General features: G+C 34.5%; 1 protein-coding gene and 1 non-coding gene across 2 annotated transcripts in view; one reads left to right on the forward strand and one right to left on the reverse strand.

Moving 5' to 3' along the window:
• Positions 1-22: 22 nt before the first annotated feature.
• LOC124535725 overlaps positions 23-17235 on the reverse strand; it is a 52383-nt gene continuing 35170 nt past the window's right edge. Inside the window, exons 2-6 of the mRNA XM_047112038.1 lie at positions 5760-5961; positions 3845-4070; positions 2028-2201; positions 1448-1679; positions 23-1060 (exon numbers count right to left, since the gene is read on the reverse strand). Of these exons, the coding sequence (XP_046967994.1) occupies positions 838-1060; positions 1448-1679; positions 2028-2201; positions 3845-4070; positions 5760-5930 (1026 nt within the window). The 5' untranslated portion in view covers positions 5931-5961 and the 3' untranslated portion in view covers positions 23-837. The remainder of the gene's footprint in view (positions 1061-1447; positions 1680-2027; positions 2202-3844; positions 4071-5759; positions 5962-17235) is intronic.
• Positions 3597-3667, forward strand: Trnag-ccc. Its single transcript has one exon. It is a non-coding gene; the product is annotated as a tRNA-Gly (tRNA).

A 17235-nucleotide genomic window follows, 5' to 3' on the forward strand; every position in this document is an offset into this window, starting at 1 on the left:
GTGAGTAAAAATAAAAGAAGTATTAATAAGAAATATTTTATTACAACACAAACATTATATACATCGGTGTTTAACGTTGTTCATTACGTCGATAGTTAGCGCTATCAACTATTACAAACGCACTCAAGTTTATCTACGATAAGTTATGAAACCTTATTTTATATGTAACTATAATGGCTTCACTGGACTAACGGACAATGTAACTTCCATAAAAACCCAAACGTAGATAATTGGCACTGTGCGAATTAAAATTCGATAATAAAAAGCATTTGCTTGAAATGAAATTCGTATTGTGGCTTAATCGCTATCGTAAGGTCGAGTGGTACGGACTGTTGACAATCAATCACTTTGTATGAACTGTTTTGATTCATTTAGTACCGAGAACCTGGCACATTGCATCTACTATCCCGTGCCGTCGAAGGGATAAGCAGGTCGTGAAATACAAACTAGGATATATATTATGGTAAAACGAAATAAGTGTTACGAATACAATAGCTTCATTGTGATATAATTTTTGTATAATTAAAAGATTCTTTGGATAAAAATAACAATATTATTATGATTTGTGTATAAGATAAAAAAGGCAGTTATAATTAAAGCAATCGTTGATTATAAGAATAGTAATTAAATAATATAATAAAATTATTAATGAGCTTAACGATAATATCATCGAATTATTCAGAATTTGGGAAAAGCAAATCAATACGGACACTAATCTAATTAACGTATCTATTTACATGATTAGTACAATTTTTAAATGAATAAATGACTTGAGAAATTAGAATTGAATCGACTGAATTTTGGAACGAATACTCCAATACATTCAACGTCGCTTAATCAATGGGCGACTCTCAGAGAGGGCATCCTCGTGAACCAAGAGTCTTGTTTAATCTTCAAGTAGTAGGAGTCGCGCGGAGAAGGGCTTGTGAGTGCCTCTTCTAGAACCTTCAAGGCACTGGTCGGCAGGACCTTGGCGCTGTATTCAGCCGCTTCCCCGGGCATGGTGACGGCGCAAGTCGCAGTGGATGAACTCACATCAGAACTCGGGGTTTCTGGGCGACTGAAAATATAATTCAATATGTATGCCTTATATATTATATACTGCTATATATTTTTATGATATATTATTTATCATACATTATGTATATATTATTTGAAAAAAAAAATCAGTGTGGGCCACGTCTCCCAAGAAGACGACAAAAATGATTTCCAGCGAAGATCTGCTGATGTTTAGTATAAAATATAAAACGCCAAAATGTAATGTAATATTAAATGTAAAAAAAGGCACGGGCATCTGCGAGCCTGTCGATGTTTTAAATTAAATAAAAAAAATGTATGCCTTCATCTATTATACATCACGAAGGTTGTAAAATTATTATGTAGCATAATTGTAAGGGTTTAGAAAAGCATTTAATATTTTTCGCGTGCGTGAAAAAATTGGAATTACCTTGAAGGCTGGCTTGGTAGAGTAAGCTGTACGGGCGGCGCATATATTTCGGCGGCAGATAGATCTGGCGCGTGTAAGAGTACGACATGTAGCCTGCGCGCGCGCAGGGAGGCTCGAAGCGCCCGCGCGGCGCCCCAAGTTCCCCATCGCACTGCAGCGGCTCCCGCGTTCCCTTCGCTCGCATCGTTGTCTAACCGAGACAAGTTCTCGCAAGCAGTGTCTGATGTCAATCCTAATAGCATATTTTTAATATTTAATTTAAATTATTCTTACTAAACGCATATTAAGAGGCAGAACAGTGTAACAGAAATATAATCTACTTGTCTACATTTTTTTTCTTATAATCATTGCTTTTCATCTTCATGTATTAAGAATAACTAAGACAGAAAGTTATTGATTTTAGGTACAAATAATGGCAATGATTAAATAAAATCCACTTATATGGTTTAGTTTTTAGTGTTATACACTTACAAAGATATAGTTTTAAATTGTCGATATAATCTATCTATTTAGCTACTCTATTTCATTCAAAAAAGAGAGGCTTGTTGCTCTTATTATATATGATTTTTATTTTGTTTACCAATGTAGAATAGTCGTCCGGCATAGGGATGATCCGCGGCAGCAGCGGCAAGCATCGGGGAGAATGTCCGCGCGACACGCAGCGCCCCGAGCACGTTACTACGCAGCGCGCTTTCCCAGCAGGGAGCCCCTCCGCGACCGCTGCTGCCCGCTGTATTGATAACTGCCCATACGCCTAATAAAATAATAATAATAATAATAAATATGAGACAACATCACATACATTACTCTGATTCCAATGTAGGTAGCTGAAGCACTTGTGTTATGGAAATCGGAAGTAACGACGGTACCACACACACCCAGACCCAAGACAACATAGAAAATGGTAATCTACATCGACTCGGCCGGGAATCGAACCCGGGACCTCAGAGTGGCGTACCCATGAAAACCGGTGTACACACCACTCGACCATGGAGGTCGTCAAATAAAATATAAATCATTATTATTGCTATTATTTTATATTATCCGGGTAGGCATTTGTCTTTACTCCACCTAATGGTAATTGGAAGTGGAGTTCAAACGCGAAGACGACTAGTAAGGACAGCAAGAATGAGCTGCACTAGTCACCCTCGCCATGCCAGCTCACAAGATGCCTCTTCAAGCCTCGTTTAAAGGCACCCAGATTATAAGAGGAGGGGAACAGTGTGCTGGTAAAGAGTTTTTGGGCGGTGTGACAAAGAAAACTGTTGCCAAATTTCTTAGATAGTTAACAAATATACTATGGATAAAAACTGTTGTAAGTAAAAGTTTTTTAAGTAAGTATTTGCCGACATTATTTATTAATAAAATTTAATACTGATTCATTAAAGCATATTGGTCAAAAAAACTTGCTAGTTACCTGGTTATGTGTAACGCTATAAGCATATTTTAATTTCAAATTTTGCCTTTGGCCCGTATAACATGTAAAAACAAAGGACGCTTAGATCGTGTTTTACAGAACTAATCTTGATAAAAGTTAAACAATGGGCTCTTAAGCGCATGGTAGTAGTTTAGGTCAAAAGGTCTAGAATCTAGCATAGAATTAGCATTGCCTTTATAAAACTTCTTTAAATAAAACAAAATGTTGTTAAACATAGCGAAGTAAATAAGTTCGCAACCAATACGTCGTAAGTAACATACTATAACAAAGCTTTACTGACGCTTTAGATTTCGAACACGTTCGTTCGTGTTTTCTGTTCCTGATATATATATATATATAAATTATAGAACAGGTATTTCTTCTTCATGTTAATAATAATATAGGTAAGTAATTATAATATGGCGGTTTAAATAATACGGCGGCATCTGTCTGCTATTGATAACATCATTTACTTGATCGTTGAAGTGTCTAAGTTATCGCTGGCGCTCGTCCTGCTTAGTCACTCCGTATTACGTAACTCCGACTATCCTCGATAGATGGCTCTTATGTACTAACTAGCAATTGCATTGTATATCAAAAATGAAGAAGGGCTTGCCAAAATAGAGTTGCAATTGAATTTTATACATTTTAAAAGTTTTTATTTTTCATAACAACAGTAAAAAAGTTTTTTGTCATTAGCTTAAGAACTTACTTTTCGATAAATCCCAACGAGCACTGCTGGTGTAGTGGTATCATGCAAGATTCCCATTCTTGCGACCCGGGTTCGATTCCCGGGCAGTGCATTACGTTTTGTTTTTAAATGTAAAATTAATTAATCAAAAAGGATTATCCAAATGTGTTTCTGGTTCTATACATTTTGTGTGATGTATGAAATTGTTATATTTGTGAATTAGCTAATTACTTTTACATTGAATATGTCCAAAAAACAGGTTATGTAACAGTATAATATGTTCCCTTACCATGTTCGCCAGCTGGTAAATGTTGCGCTGTTGCTCTAGCCGCTTCTTCTAACAGATCCTCACGCGCCACATCCAACTCCAGTGTAGCCAGCCTCGGCGGCGGTTGGTCTTCGGGGGTGGCAGCCACGTGAGCCTGTAGCCAGGATTCAGCCAAACGAGCCCCGAGTCCACCTTGGCGACAACCAGCTATGACACGCCATCCTTTACCGCTTAGGTAGGTAGCTATCTATAAAAACAAAATATATATAATAATTAACGTATCGAACCGCTTAAGTTTTTTGAACCGAAATCTATTACACAATATGTTCAAAGTCGATTAAATAATTAAAATTTCTCATTTTCATTTTACACAACCTTTATTTTCGATTCAACAACAACAACAGCCTGTAAATTCTCCCCTCCTCTCCCTTTGAGGAGAAGGTTTGGAACATTCCACCACGCTGTTTCAATGCAGGTTGGTGGAATGCACATGTGGCAGAATTTCGATGAAATTAGACACATGCAGGTTTCCTCAAGATGTTTTCTTTCACTGCTGAGCACGAGATGAATTATAAAGACAAATTAAGCACATGAATCAGCGGTGCTTGCCTGGGTTTGAACCCGCAATCATCGGTTAAGATGCACGCGTTCTAACCACTGGGCCATCTCGACTCTTATTATCGATTCACTGTGTATTATTACTAGGTAGGTATTTTTGAAAGCCTGTCTCAATAGGTATCACCTAAACATTTATTAAGTACTTATTCTACCTCTAAATAGCGGTATTGTTGAGTTTCACTTTGAAGAGGGACAGACCTAAGACAGACATAAGCAACAGACTTATTTTCTGCTCACTTACCGTCAAATGAACCCTTCGAATTTACATCAAAATTAAAAAAATGAATAAAAGTTATGTCATAATTATTTTTGATGAAAACAAAATAATACCAACTCAAAATGAATTTCCCTCCATGATTTAATGTATTTCATGGAGTGATAACAGATCCATATCTGTACATTGACACAATGAATGTTATCGTACTTTATTCCTGATGGCATAATTAATAATTATGCAATTATAAATATTAAACCCGCGTTTATTTATAGAAACAATTTTCATTTAATTTGAACAAGTTATTACAAATTTACCGGAGCTATTAATGAATCTTTTTGAAATGGTGAGACTTTAAAATGAACCTAAATTAATATTGGTCAATGTTATGCTTATCGATTACGGATTAAGATTAGCCGACCGAACAGGGAGTATTATACTTAGTAACTGTTTGCACAAGCTCAGGGTGTAATCACTATTCCCTCTCATAATCCGTTGTGACGGAAATCCGATACGACCGAAGAGAGCTCGGCCATAAAACCAACAGCTTTACGTGCTTTGCGAGGCACGAGACTGTAAATACTGCAGTCTTTAAAACTGGGATGTAGCTATTAAGAATGTTGCAAGAGAAAACTCTATTCACGTTTTACTTTTAAAGACTCGACAGGTTGATCAGAAACCTAGAATATAAGTTGACGAAAACCTCTAATAAATAGGTTTTTATCACTAGTATAAAATAAAGTCGCTAACCGCTGTGTGTCCCTGTGTATGCATAGATCTTTAAAATTACGCAACGAGTTTTGAAGCGGTTTTTTTGATAGATAAGGTGATTCGAGAGGAAGGTTTTTGTATATAATATAAAGATAATGTAGTAAAGAAACACTCATAATTTTAGAAATTTCGTATCTGATAAACAAATTCTGTAGTATATTTAATAACAGCCTTGCACCCGTTTGACGCCATGTCGGGTCGCTATTAATTGGTGAATATCAAGAAAATAACGAACGAAAATCCATTGTGATTACACTTAATAATATTATGACTGTTATTATTTAACAAGGGGAAGTGAAATAACCTAACATTAAAAATGATCATCAGCTATACCTGAAGTCCAAGCGCGGAGTCAACTGAGGTTACGAGCACAGTTTTGGCGCTGTCAACAGGCAGCACCTCTGCCACGCGCACTTTTCGCAGCAAGTAGAGAAGTAGTGCGCCCACGATGGAGCATAATGCTGCAAACTGCAGACCCAGAGACAACCACGTGAGAGGGTCCATCTTACAATGAGTGCATTGTTTGAATTGTTATCTGAAACGGAATAAGAAATTGTTAATTACTCATACTAATTTATTACTGGTTGAATTTATTAACATAAGAATTCTCGTTACAAAGTACATAGATCTTTAAAATTACGCAACGGATTTTGATTCGGTTTTTTTAATAGATAGTGATTTGAGAGAATGGTTTTTGTACATAATATATCGACAATATAGTAAAGAAACACTAATAATTTTAGAAGTTTCTAATGTGATGTCGTAAATAAACAAATTCTGTAGTAGGTATATTTAACTCAAATAGTAGTAGTAGTACATTTAAGCCGGGATGTATCGCTAGTTAAAATTAAGTACTTTAATATATAGAAATATGAATTAGTTAACCATTTATGTGTACTTATTATTGAGGTGTCATTATTTTTGTAACTCACCTAACCTAACTGAATATATTTTTACCGAAACATGCAGCGCGGTTTGGACAAGCATATATTATTATTATATAAGAAGTTGGGCTTCGCAGTTTCATCCGCTTTTAATTTGAATTGTCTACGTGACAAGCGTGAATTTATGTTCCTGTATATTAACCCCTTTCCTGTACTCTGCATCCCATAATGTGATTCATGCGAGTTGTTTAACAATTGTACCAGCTATTTGGATCTTTTAATTCGGCCTTTCAATAAATAAAATATTTATCAAGGGTATACTGTTCCAGACACTTAATGTATGCTTGAGTAGTTTCTACATACTTATGTTGTTTCCGGGTAATAACAATTTTAATGTAATTTAATACCTTACAACTACTATTATAAGTTTCAAATGCGGTCTGTAAAAAGATTAGCCGTGTCAATAGCAAAAACGCAACTGTTTAATAGTAACAGTCATGCAATGGCAATCGAATTCATAAATTATCTAATAAAAACCATTATATTCACATTATACCTACGCAATATTGTAATTTGTATACAGTATTTAATAATAATATAACAATTTGGACACAATACCAAACAGTTTTATTGAAAGTTTACTACAAGCAAGTTAAAATGTACAGGCATTTAAAACAAAAATTATATGAATAAGTAAAAAAATAGATGTAATAGTGTAATCAAACGAAGTAGAGCCTTTGTTGGAGGTTCATATATGAAGCATCTCTCCATTCTTCTCTTCTTTTCACGACATAAAAAAAATGTGAAAGAAATGAGTAAAAGTTATATTTACCTCATGAAATCTTTAGACGTATGTTAAAAACGATAGTTTACTCATCAATAAAAGTTATTAAATATATTATTCCCCCTTCAGGTTAGATTTGCAAAAACAATAGATTCATGAAACTACTCCAAGAACACTTCAATTGAAACGTTATAATGTAACATTCTTTGCACTAGTTAAGAATTTTATTGTTTAATTAGAGCGGCCATCGATTGTTTGTAAGCAGTAGTGCTAGATGCAGTTTAGTAAACAAATCGCATACAGACCGTTGTGTTTGTGACGTTAAAGAATTGTTTTCAGACAATGAACTTCTTATACGAATTGCAAATTATTCGACTCTTTGAATATTGTTTATCGCTATCGTAGAGCTGATTATATCGTACGGTTCTGTTTAAACATATAATTATCGTAGAGGCAATGCCGCAAATGCCTCCCTTGTTGGTATAACAATTCACGCTACGAATACAAGCACTCGCCTTCCTACAGACCTTGTCCTCAGTTGATAGGTGTGATATCAGGATACACATGTACACAATTGGTAAAATATTTTTTAAAAATGATTAAAACTAAACAGCTGAGTCCTGTATAAGCTCTTATAATACTTATTCTACTTTTTAAAAGTAAATAAAAACTATAGAAAGTATTTAAAACTTTGCTACGAAATCGTTGTTTTTTTTTGCACTAGCTTGTTTACTTAAGTAACACAATATGACAGCGTATGTGGAAGATATTCATGTGTATTTTTTCATGTGTTTGTTAAATGAATTATTGTGTTTGTCATTCAGCTCAAGATTAATTATAAACAAAACTTAAACAAATGCATATTCAGTAGTGCTTGCCGTGCTTGCCCAGAATCATCGGTTACGATGTACAAGTTCTAAACACTGGGCCATCTCAGCTCAAGTTCTATGTTAATCTCTAACCTTAATCTTTTGTAAAATGTAGATTTTGAAAACTAGTTTCAACCGGTCTTTCCTTAAAGGCTTCAATATCATTGGAATTGAATTAAATATAATTGTTGTTTAAAATGTAAAGTTTAAATTTAAATTTGAATATTTTAAAGTCTGCTCCTGGATGTCTCATATATCTGTCAAGTAAACTCAGCAACAAAAACGTTCCAAACAATAAATATAGCGCAACAGAATCGCTATGTTTATCTTTGCTTTTCCGACTAAACAAAACAGGGAATGTTTCATTGATGTTGGTTTGAATTTTTTACTAATTTATCATCTTTAACACATACATATATTTTATTGCGGTTTTTAAAAGGTTGAGATAGTTTTAGTAGTTACGTTTTTTACGAATGCAAAATATTTTAGTATTTCTGCTATATTTTTTTTTTATTCATATATTCAACGAGGGTCTATAAAGTGCCGTTGCTGAAGTAGGCCTGCGCTAGTTGGTGCCACCTCAATCGGTTCTGTGCCCTCTCTCTGTGTGTTATATCTATCTATCTCTCTTCTTTAGATTAATTATAAAATTATTTTCAGAGTTGTCTGTTCGCCTATTTATTTTCACCATTGTGTAGTATATTTTAGTGCTAAATATGGTACCGATTGCCAAAGGTCAGTGTTACTACAAAAAAAACTTTAAAAGTCATGATGCTTATGGATCAGATTTTCTATCACTACTTGTTACTTACAAGTTGTGTCGAAATTTTTAATATCAAAAGCTGTAAAGGTTAAGAAACTAAATAAAGACGAACATCATCGATCAGAGTTACTTGTTTGTGTTTCATTATTTACGAGCTGACTTCTAAGAAGAAAATTTATTGTAAATAAATAAAGCAGCGTGATAAAAAACGAATAAAGCAAACGTACATGCGCTCTCTCCGCAGCGTTTAAAGGAAACAAAACGACTGAGCGGTTTCATGAGTGGTAACTGCTTAGAATAGATTTTTCTCTCATTTGATCTTTATAGTGATATGATCATTTGAAATTTAAGGATTCAATATTGAAGAAGGTAATGTTCTTACCTTGAAATAAAGTGTTTTATAATTTATTATCACTTTAAGATATAACAATACCTAGGTGATATTAGTGATGTATTCATTATAGTAATAAAGATTTGAAGATCTATTCAAAGTTCGAGTATTTAAGAGAATAGAGGTGCATTCTATATTTTCTCACTCATATATAACAACAACAACAGCAGCAACTTGGCTGGCAGAAAATGCTGTAATAGCGTTAAGTCCGCCCTTTGTACATGATTGATCTGTGCAATAAAGAATAATAAAAAAAAAAACAGCCTATAAATTCCCACTGCTGGGCTAAAGACCTCCTCTCCCTTTGAGGAGAAGGTTTGGAACATATTCCACAACGCTGTGGTTTCCTCACGATGTTTTCCTTCACCGCTGAGCACGAGATGAATTATAAAGACAAATTAAGCACACGAAACAGCGTTGCTTGCCTGGGTTTGAACCCGCAATCATCGGTTAAGATGCACGCGTTCTAACCACTGGGCCATCTCGACTTACTCACATAATCCGACGGATAAGTTATCTGACACGAATAGAGAGAGCTCTAACGCTAGACCAACGGATCTACATGCAAGATCCGGGAGTTTAAAACTGCAACTTCCTTACTTCGATATACTAAATACTCCCATACCTAGATTGAAATATTCAACGCTCCGATCATGTATCTAGGAAACTCCAAGCATTAACCAAAGTAATAATGGTATTACTTTAATTTGATATATTTAGCAACATCATAGGTATTAAATTTGCAATTAAATCCTTAAGTAAATTGTACAAGCGGTATACGGCAAATTAAAACTATATGGCATTAGGTTTCAAAACACAGTCCAAGTGGTTACCGGTTAGGCTCCCGTTGATTGACATAGAAGCATTTTTTATACATACGGTCGGTATGTTTACATAAAAAGAAAATATTTATATTTCTTATTTGGAGAGAAAGCAAAGCCAGTTGTGTGACTTTACATAGTCTAATCTTTTAATCTTAGTAAGAAGTTTGGAATGATTAATACCTATAATAATGTTATATATACGAAAGTTTTTATGTCCGTCAGTTCATTTTCACAGCACAGTGGTTTCTATATCTTTTTTTATGAAATTTGATAGAGAGTATACTTGAACATTAAACAAAGATATACGCAACATTTTTTACTTCACTCTTTGAGGTAAAATCATCATTCTCCTGCCCTTATCCCAATTTTATTTGGGGTCGGCACAGCATGTCTTCTCCTTCCATACTTCTCTGTCAGACGTCATCTCACAAGTATTTGTAACATTCTTTCTAGCTTTTCATTCTTCTCACAAGTATTTGTAACATTCTTTCTACAAACATAAAAGTAACATTCTTTCTAGCCATATCGTCTTTCACACAATCCATCCATCGTTTCCTTGGTCGTCCTCTACCTCTATATCCATCCACATCCATGCTCAAGGCCTTCCTCACAATGTGTTCCTCATTCCTCCGCATAACATGCCCATACCATGATAGCCGCCTTCCATATAACTTCTCGGCTATCGGTGTCACTTTCAAACTTCCTCTTATATACTCATTCCTTACTCTATCCATTCGCGTAACACCACACATTCCTCTCAGCATTCTCATCTCCGCAACGTGCAATTGTTTTTCAGTCATCCCTTTTGTAGCCTAACACTCTGATCCATACAGGACAGCAGCTCTGATCATGGTCTTATAGATCTTCCCCTTAAGTTTAAGGGGAATACGGGGGTCACAAATTGTTCCCGTAACCTGCCGCCATTTCATCCATCCTGTGTTAATCCTGTGCTTCACCGTTCGATCTATTTCGCCATGGCCTTGAATGAGTGAACCGAGATACCGGAAGTCGGAGCAGACTGGAAGCTGGCTGCGCCATCAAGCGCTATGGCTTCAGGACCGGAGAGACCGCCGAAATCGCAGAACATGTATTCAGTCTTCGTTCTACTGATTTTCAGGCCAACATTCTCCAGTTTCCGTTGCCAATCCTCCAATCTGCTCTGGATCTCAGGTCCATCTTCACCAACCAGTACAATGTCGTCGGCAAAAAGCATGCACCAGGGTGCCTCCTCCTGTATGTCCGCCGTTAGAGCGTCCATAACCAACAGGAAGAGGTAAGGACTTAGAGCCGAACCTTGGTGCAAACCTACAGACACATTGAACCGGTCGGTGTTACCGGCAGACGATCGGACGTAGGTACAAGATCCCTTGTACATAGCACGAATTAACTCCACATACTTCCCAGGCAAACCTTTCTCTTTCAATGCCCATCATAACATTTCACGAAGCACCCTATCATACGCTTTCTCGAGATCAATGAACACCATGTGCAGGTTCTTGTGAGCACGTCTGTACTTCTCGCACAATTGGCGGAGTGCAAAGATAGCGTCCATTGTCCCTCGACCTGGCATAAACCCAAACTGATTTTCGGTAATTTCACTCTCTTCTCGCAATCTTCTCTCTATTACCTTCTCCCATACTTTCATAGTATGTGATATGAGCTTAATCCCTCTATAGTTGTTGCAATCCTGTACATCTCCTTTATTTTTGAATATGGGCACTAGTGAACTACTGCACCATTCTTGTGGGATGGTTTCTTCATGCAACAACTTATTGAAGAATAAAGTCAACCACATACATCCTTCACTCTTTAATATCTTCCATACTTCAACTGGTATATCATCTGGACCCAAAGCCTTCCCATTTTTCATGCTTTTGACTGCTGTCATTACCGCACGGTGGCGGGTAAACCACCACGATAGCATTCCCAAGGAGGGTTAGTGTCAGGCAGGCGGCCGACTTTAAAAATATAAGCCGAAACATTTAAAGCTTTGAGGTAAAATAAAGGTAAAATAAAGATTTGCTTACAAGTTCTTCAATTTTTGAGTTGAAGTTTAGCCGTGTATTTTATTTACTAATATATGAAGTAAAAATACGCTATCAATATTTTGGGGTATTCGAAAAAAGTAATTCTTTAACTTAGTTAAGTTTAATTATGATGGTTCGGTTGCAGTTTGACGGAATTTATGTCCATAAATAATTTTGACATTAAAATATCTAAATAAAAAGGAATGGCATAATTTACGTTGCAACTTATTTTTTTAATCATTTAGTAAAATGTTAGTACATGCAAACATTTATTACTTGTAAGTAAGTGTAGTAATAGTAAGCTAAAATGTTTACTTAACACGTATGTAATTATAATAATCTTTTAATAATTTTCTTTTTTATAATAATTTCTTGTCATCGAAATTAATTTTGTATTATTAATTATAAACATGTATCACGTCAGTTTGTACAAAGAACGTAGGTACGAGCTTAATGATCTTGGATTGTTATCATTACGCGATGCGACGATTGTAAGATAAAAACGTGAGAAAGATATTATTGTTCATTGTTTATCGTTATCTTTTTAGATGAATGAGGAAGTTCATGGTCATATTTTTACTCGTCTTCAACATTGTATTATATTAATATTCGAAACAGTTGTCACTTCTGTTTTCTATGTTTTTCACGTTTAACTTACATTAATTGGTTTTATTCGTAGGATTTTAAGGCTATTGACATATATTTTTTGTATTGGTTGTAATGTAGTATTAGTAAGCCGGTACAAGGAACAGCATATCTTAAATTGTAGTCTAGTTGTCTCTATGGGTGTAGGTGACAACTTTCCATAAGGTACTATTTTACACATGTTTAATATTGGCACATGTTTAATAAAAAAAACAGTTACAATAAAATTGAAATAATGTAGTAATTAGAATAGTTATTAATTCATCTTTGTGTATATACAAATGCTTGTAACGTAGCTGTTAATTGCGTGAGAAAATTGCAAACATGTCTAAAACTATATTTCTTAGTAAAAGATTTGTTATGAATGAATGTAGATTATTTCCAGTTTTTTTTATTGAGATATTTTTAGTTAAAACGAAACTTACGAATACTTACAATTGGAACAAAATAATAAATCAATGCTATCAATTACAGATCTAGCAATTAAAAATCATTAGCGATGTATTTAATGCATTGGCCTGGTTTCAGCGGAAGACTACGGTTAGCGGTGAAGTCTGGAATGGATGCAATTAGAATTCATCCATCTGCATCTGATAGTGTAATGCACGTAATTACAGATTTGAAGCTATTCTTACGATAGAGATACTGTTTTACTTAAGAAGGTAACCAATAAATTTTATACGATTATTACTTATACTATTAAGAGTAACTATTAATATAGTCCGATTCGGCAGCTTTAAATTAAATTTGTCTTGTAAAATTACGATTGTAATATGCTTGTATGATATCTAATAGATCAAATATATATTTTTTTATTAATTTTGAATAAACCGATTCGTGTATATTTATTTTCATTTCTTTAGTAGATTCAAGAAGGCTCATAAACTTTGGTAATATCGAAAAATATTATTGGAATATAGTGCTTACTGAAAAGGAGAGACGTTGCTATAGATGTGTGCCATTTTTTTTAATTGGTAATTATTGCACCGAGTATAGCGTAAACTGATAATTGATAGAAGGCGTGTAAGTTACTAAGGAGGTTGTCGAGGCCTTGTTTGTCTAAAGATAGATGCTTTAATGACCAATGCATTTTTTATCTAGAAAAAGTAGTCTCACCCAGTCTCTATCGGAATGTATACACACGTAATTAGATACAAGTTACGTTTGAAAAGCGTACGGTGCCATATTTCACAATTCTTGCTAATCCTTTGAGGGTTTGGTTCGTGTAATATGATTTGTTCCCTTCTCTCTGACAAGTGGTTAGGTATCGATAAAATGATATGCCTTTTTGACGGCAGATAATATTTCAACAAATACACGAAAATTTGATTTGAGGTTTTGGGAACTAGAAACATTTTCACTTTTTAGCTTACTCAAATAAAACGCTAAGTAATGCTTGTTTCTTTAATTACGAGACAAAATCTTGAGTGAAAGAAAAAGTTTTTAGAATTGGTTTTATTATCACTCGAAATTCGCTAATTTAAAACGAGTGATTTAAAAAACTACTTAAGAAGATGAAACTAAATTAACTCACATGCTGAACGACTGGTCACTGCACTACAGAATCTAACACTAAGATTTTACGAGTTGCTAAGCTACAAAACGAAAATGTTAAGGTGTAGTTAAAATTAGCCTTTCCTGACGCATCTAGCTACGACTGTCCTGTTATAACATGCATTTGTTTTGTTTTACGATGTCCTGGTACTTATAAAAAGGCATAAGTCTCAGTCCGGACGTAGATGTATTTCGAATTCTGTTGAATTCTCTCAATGTTTAAAAAATACCCAACTTCCTTTTTTGAATATTTCAGATAGATTTCTTGGCTTAAAAAGAAAATATAAATTTTGTATATTGCATAAAATAACATATTACATAGAATAATGTTATTTTATATTTCAATATATAAAAAAGTGAAAGTACTTATGCAATATTATGACAATTGAGGAAAGATAAAAATTTAATGCAACGCAACTAAATATCTTTTTAAAAATACCGACAAATTTTGCACTTGCGCTGAACTTAATTCGTACGTTCAGCGATTCGTTGAGTTATGAATTGTGCATTAGCATGTTTCCTGTTATGAAAATAGAAATAACATCTAATTAATAGCGGCGAATGTATAAGCGTAATTAACGTTTCATCTCTAATCATACTTCATCTAATTACAAGATACCTCTTTAGAATTGACTACGTATTAAAAAATTAAATCTCCGAGACATGGAACTTATATCCAGCAACTCGTATTGGAACAGCGTGGTCCATCAGATTGACGGATACACATGTCCTTGAGTTCAGACAAGGGTGTGATACATACAACGATACGCCTTTCATTTCTCTTTCTTGTAGTCGAAATTTGTAATTTTTTTTGCTTTACGAGTGTCTACGTCACAACATATCAAGTCAGCCATGGAACCTTTATTTAATTTTGAAGATCAAGAGTCGGTAATGTTTTTTTTTTATAATAACCGGTTAGGCATATGACTCCACTCCACCTGATGGTAAGTGGAAATGGAATCCAAACGCGAAGAAGACTAGTACGCACAGCAAGAATGAGCTGCACTAGTCACCTTCGCCATGCCGGCCCGCAAGATGCCTCTTCACGCCTCGTTTGAAGGCACCCAGGTTATAAGAGTTTACTCGAGTTTTATAATCTTCGCACAAGATGATCGTGTCATATCGTTAAGTTTCAGCGTGAAAAATAATAATAAATACAGTGGTTAAATAAAAGAGTCGTATTTCATTGCCCAACAATACAAAATCATTTATCAAAAGTACAAATCACTAATAGGGTATTGATATATTTATCCAACAACACGACGGTAATAAAAATGTCAATTTGCAGCAAGCCGCTTGCCGTAGCACATATATCATTATACGATACAAATTTAGTGGTGTAGATTTCAATGCGAGCAATAACGAACTGTGTACGTGCGGCCGTGCGTAATTATTACAGGCTCGCCGGTGAAGCGTTGCGAACCATTTCGTTGTAGACGAATTACCGTTGCTTAACTCGCTGTCCGTATACCGATTTTGGCTTTGGTCCAATGACATTTCTATAGATTTTAACTTAAGTACGATTGAACAAAGCTGAAGTACTTTACTGAATGTCTAACAATAAAATATTCTTACTAGTAAACTATATACCCTTTGATTGGGTTGTCTGGAAGAGATGGCTAAAAAGCCATAAGTCCACCCGTTGTACAACACTTTTAATGTACTTCTTTTGTTTTGTTTTTTTTTTTTTTTTTTTATTCTTTTTTTTTGTATTTTATTAATTTTATGTTACTTTTTTTTGTTTGTGGTGTGCAATAAAGAATAATTCATTCATTCATTCATTTATATAGATAATCCAGCCGCCCGTTCTGATCTCACCCGGGTGAAATATAAATTTTATTCAATAACTCGATCGCAACGATATTTATTCGAACCTATTTATCCAACCAATTATTTTTTCTTAATTACCCGAATTTTGGGTGTATTTGAATACAACCAAAAAGTCATTGAAATCGGTCCATCTTTAAAGGAGTTCAGTAACATACCATACGTTATAAAGATTTATACATACATATGTAAAGATTAAATTATGCACGACGACTGTTATCAAGCTGTTATGTTATCGGATTATCAAATCTAAAAATGTATGTAACTCTGCATCGTATATTGGACAGCCAACACAAAAACCAATAATAATAATGATGATGTCCTTTTGACCTGTAACGATGACCATTATGTACTAAGGTCTACTATTTGTTCTCTGTTTTACGAGAAAGAATAAATAATCCAATGAAATGACAAACTGTTACGAATACTCTCAGTTCAAAGGCGTTCCTTGCTTTTTAATACATTGAAACGAAAACGATACTAACTTCTAAACTTAACAGAATTGTATTATTTTGATAGAAAAGACAAACTTCGGAATGTGCCATCTTTTGAGCTGGCTACTAGACTCATTGGTCCTGGTATGCTATTAGGTTTTGTTTGTAGATACAATTATTTACTGTTCTTGTATTCGTTTTAGAGGATACAACCTATCCTAGAAAGTTTCTTATAACTTGTGCCACACAAAAATAGCTAGATGTCAGATATTGATATGCGTGAAGCGTGTTTCAGCGCCTACGCATTATAGTATGATACGTGGCCATATTAAAGTGTCTTACATATATTAGTATCATTGCAACACACGTTGCTCTTGACAATTGGTAGTCAAATGCTTCAAATAAGAGTTTGTAATTGTAACTACTGGAAGGAGACAAATAAGGTTTTGGAGTTATTCACCCCACTACTCTAATTTACTTTATTCCGACACCTTCCAGGGAATCTCAAATCGAGGACGATTGATTGAGTGGGGCATGCGTGGATTTTAGGATCCGACATCTTTTTTTATGATCAGTATGCGCTTAGGCATACTATATACGCGACATTTAGGCTCACTAATATATGTATATACCTAATCGTATTTATACAGATTACAAATTTAGTTTTGGGTGACCTTCAAAATTTGATTTTTTTTCTATTTTTTTAAATTACACCAGTGATTATGGGAATACAACCACAGGTTTTAATTCTAGTGAAATGTGTTCAATACAAATGTTCTATATTTATTTATCTTTTTAATATTTATC

Source organism: Vanessa cardui, chromosome 15 (assembly GCF_905220365.1).
Source record: "Vanessa cardui chromosome 15, ilVanCard2.1, whole genome shotgun sequence".
Lineage (NCBI taxonomy): Eukaryota > Metazoa > Arthropoda > Insecta > Lepidoptera > Nymphalidae > Vanessa > Vanessa cardui.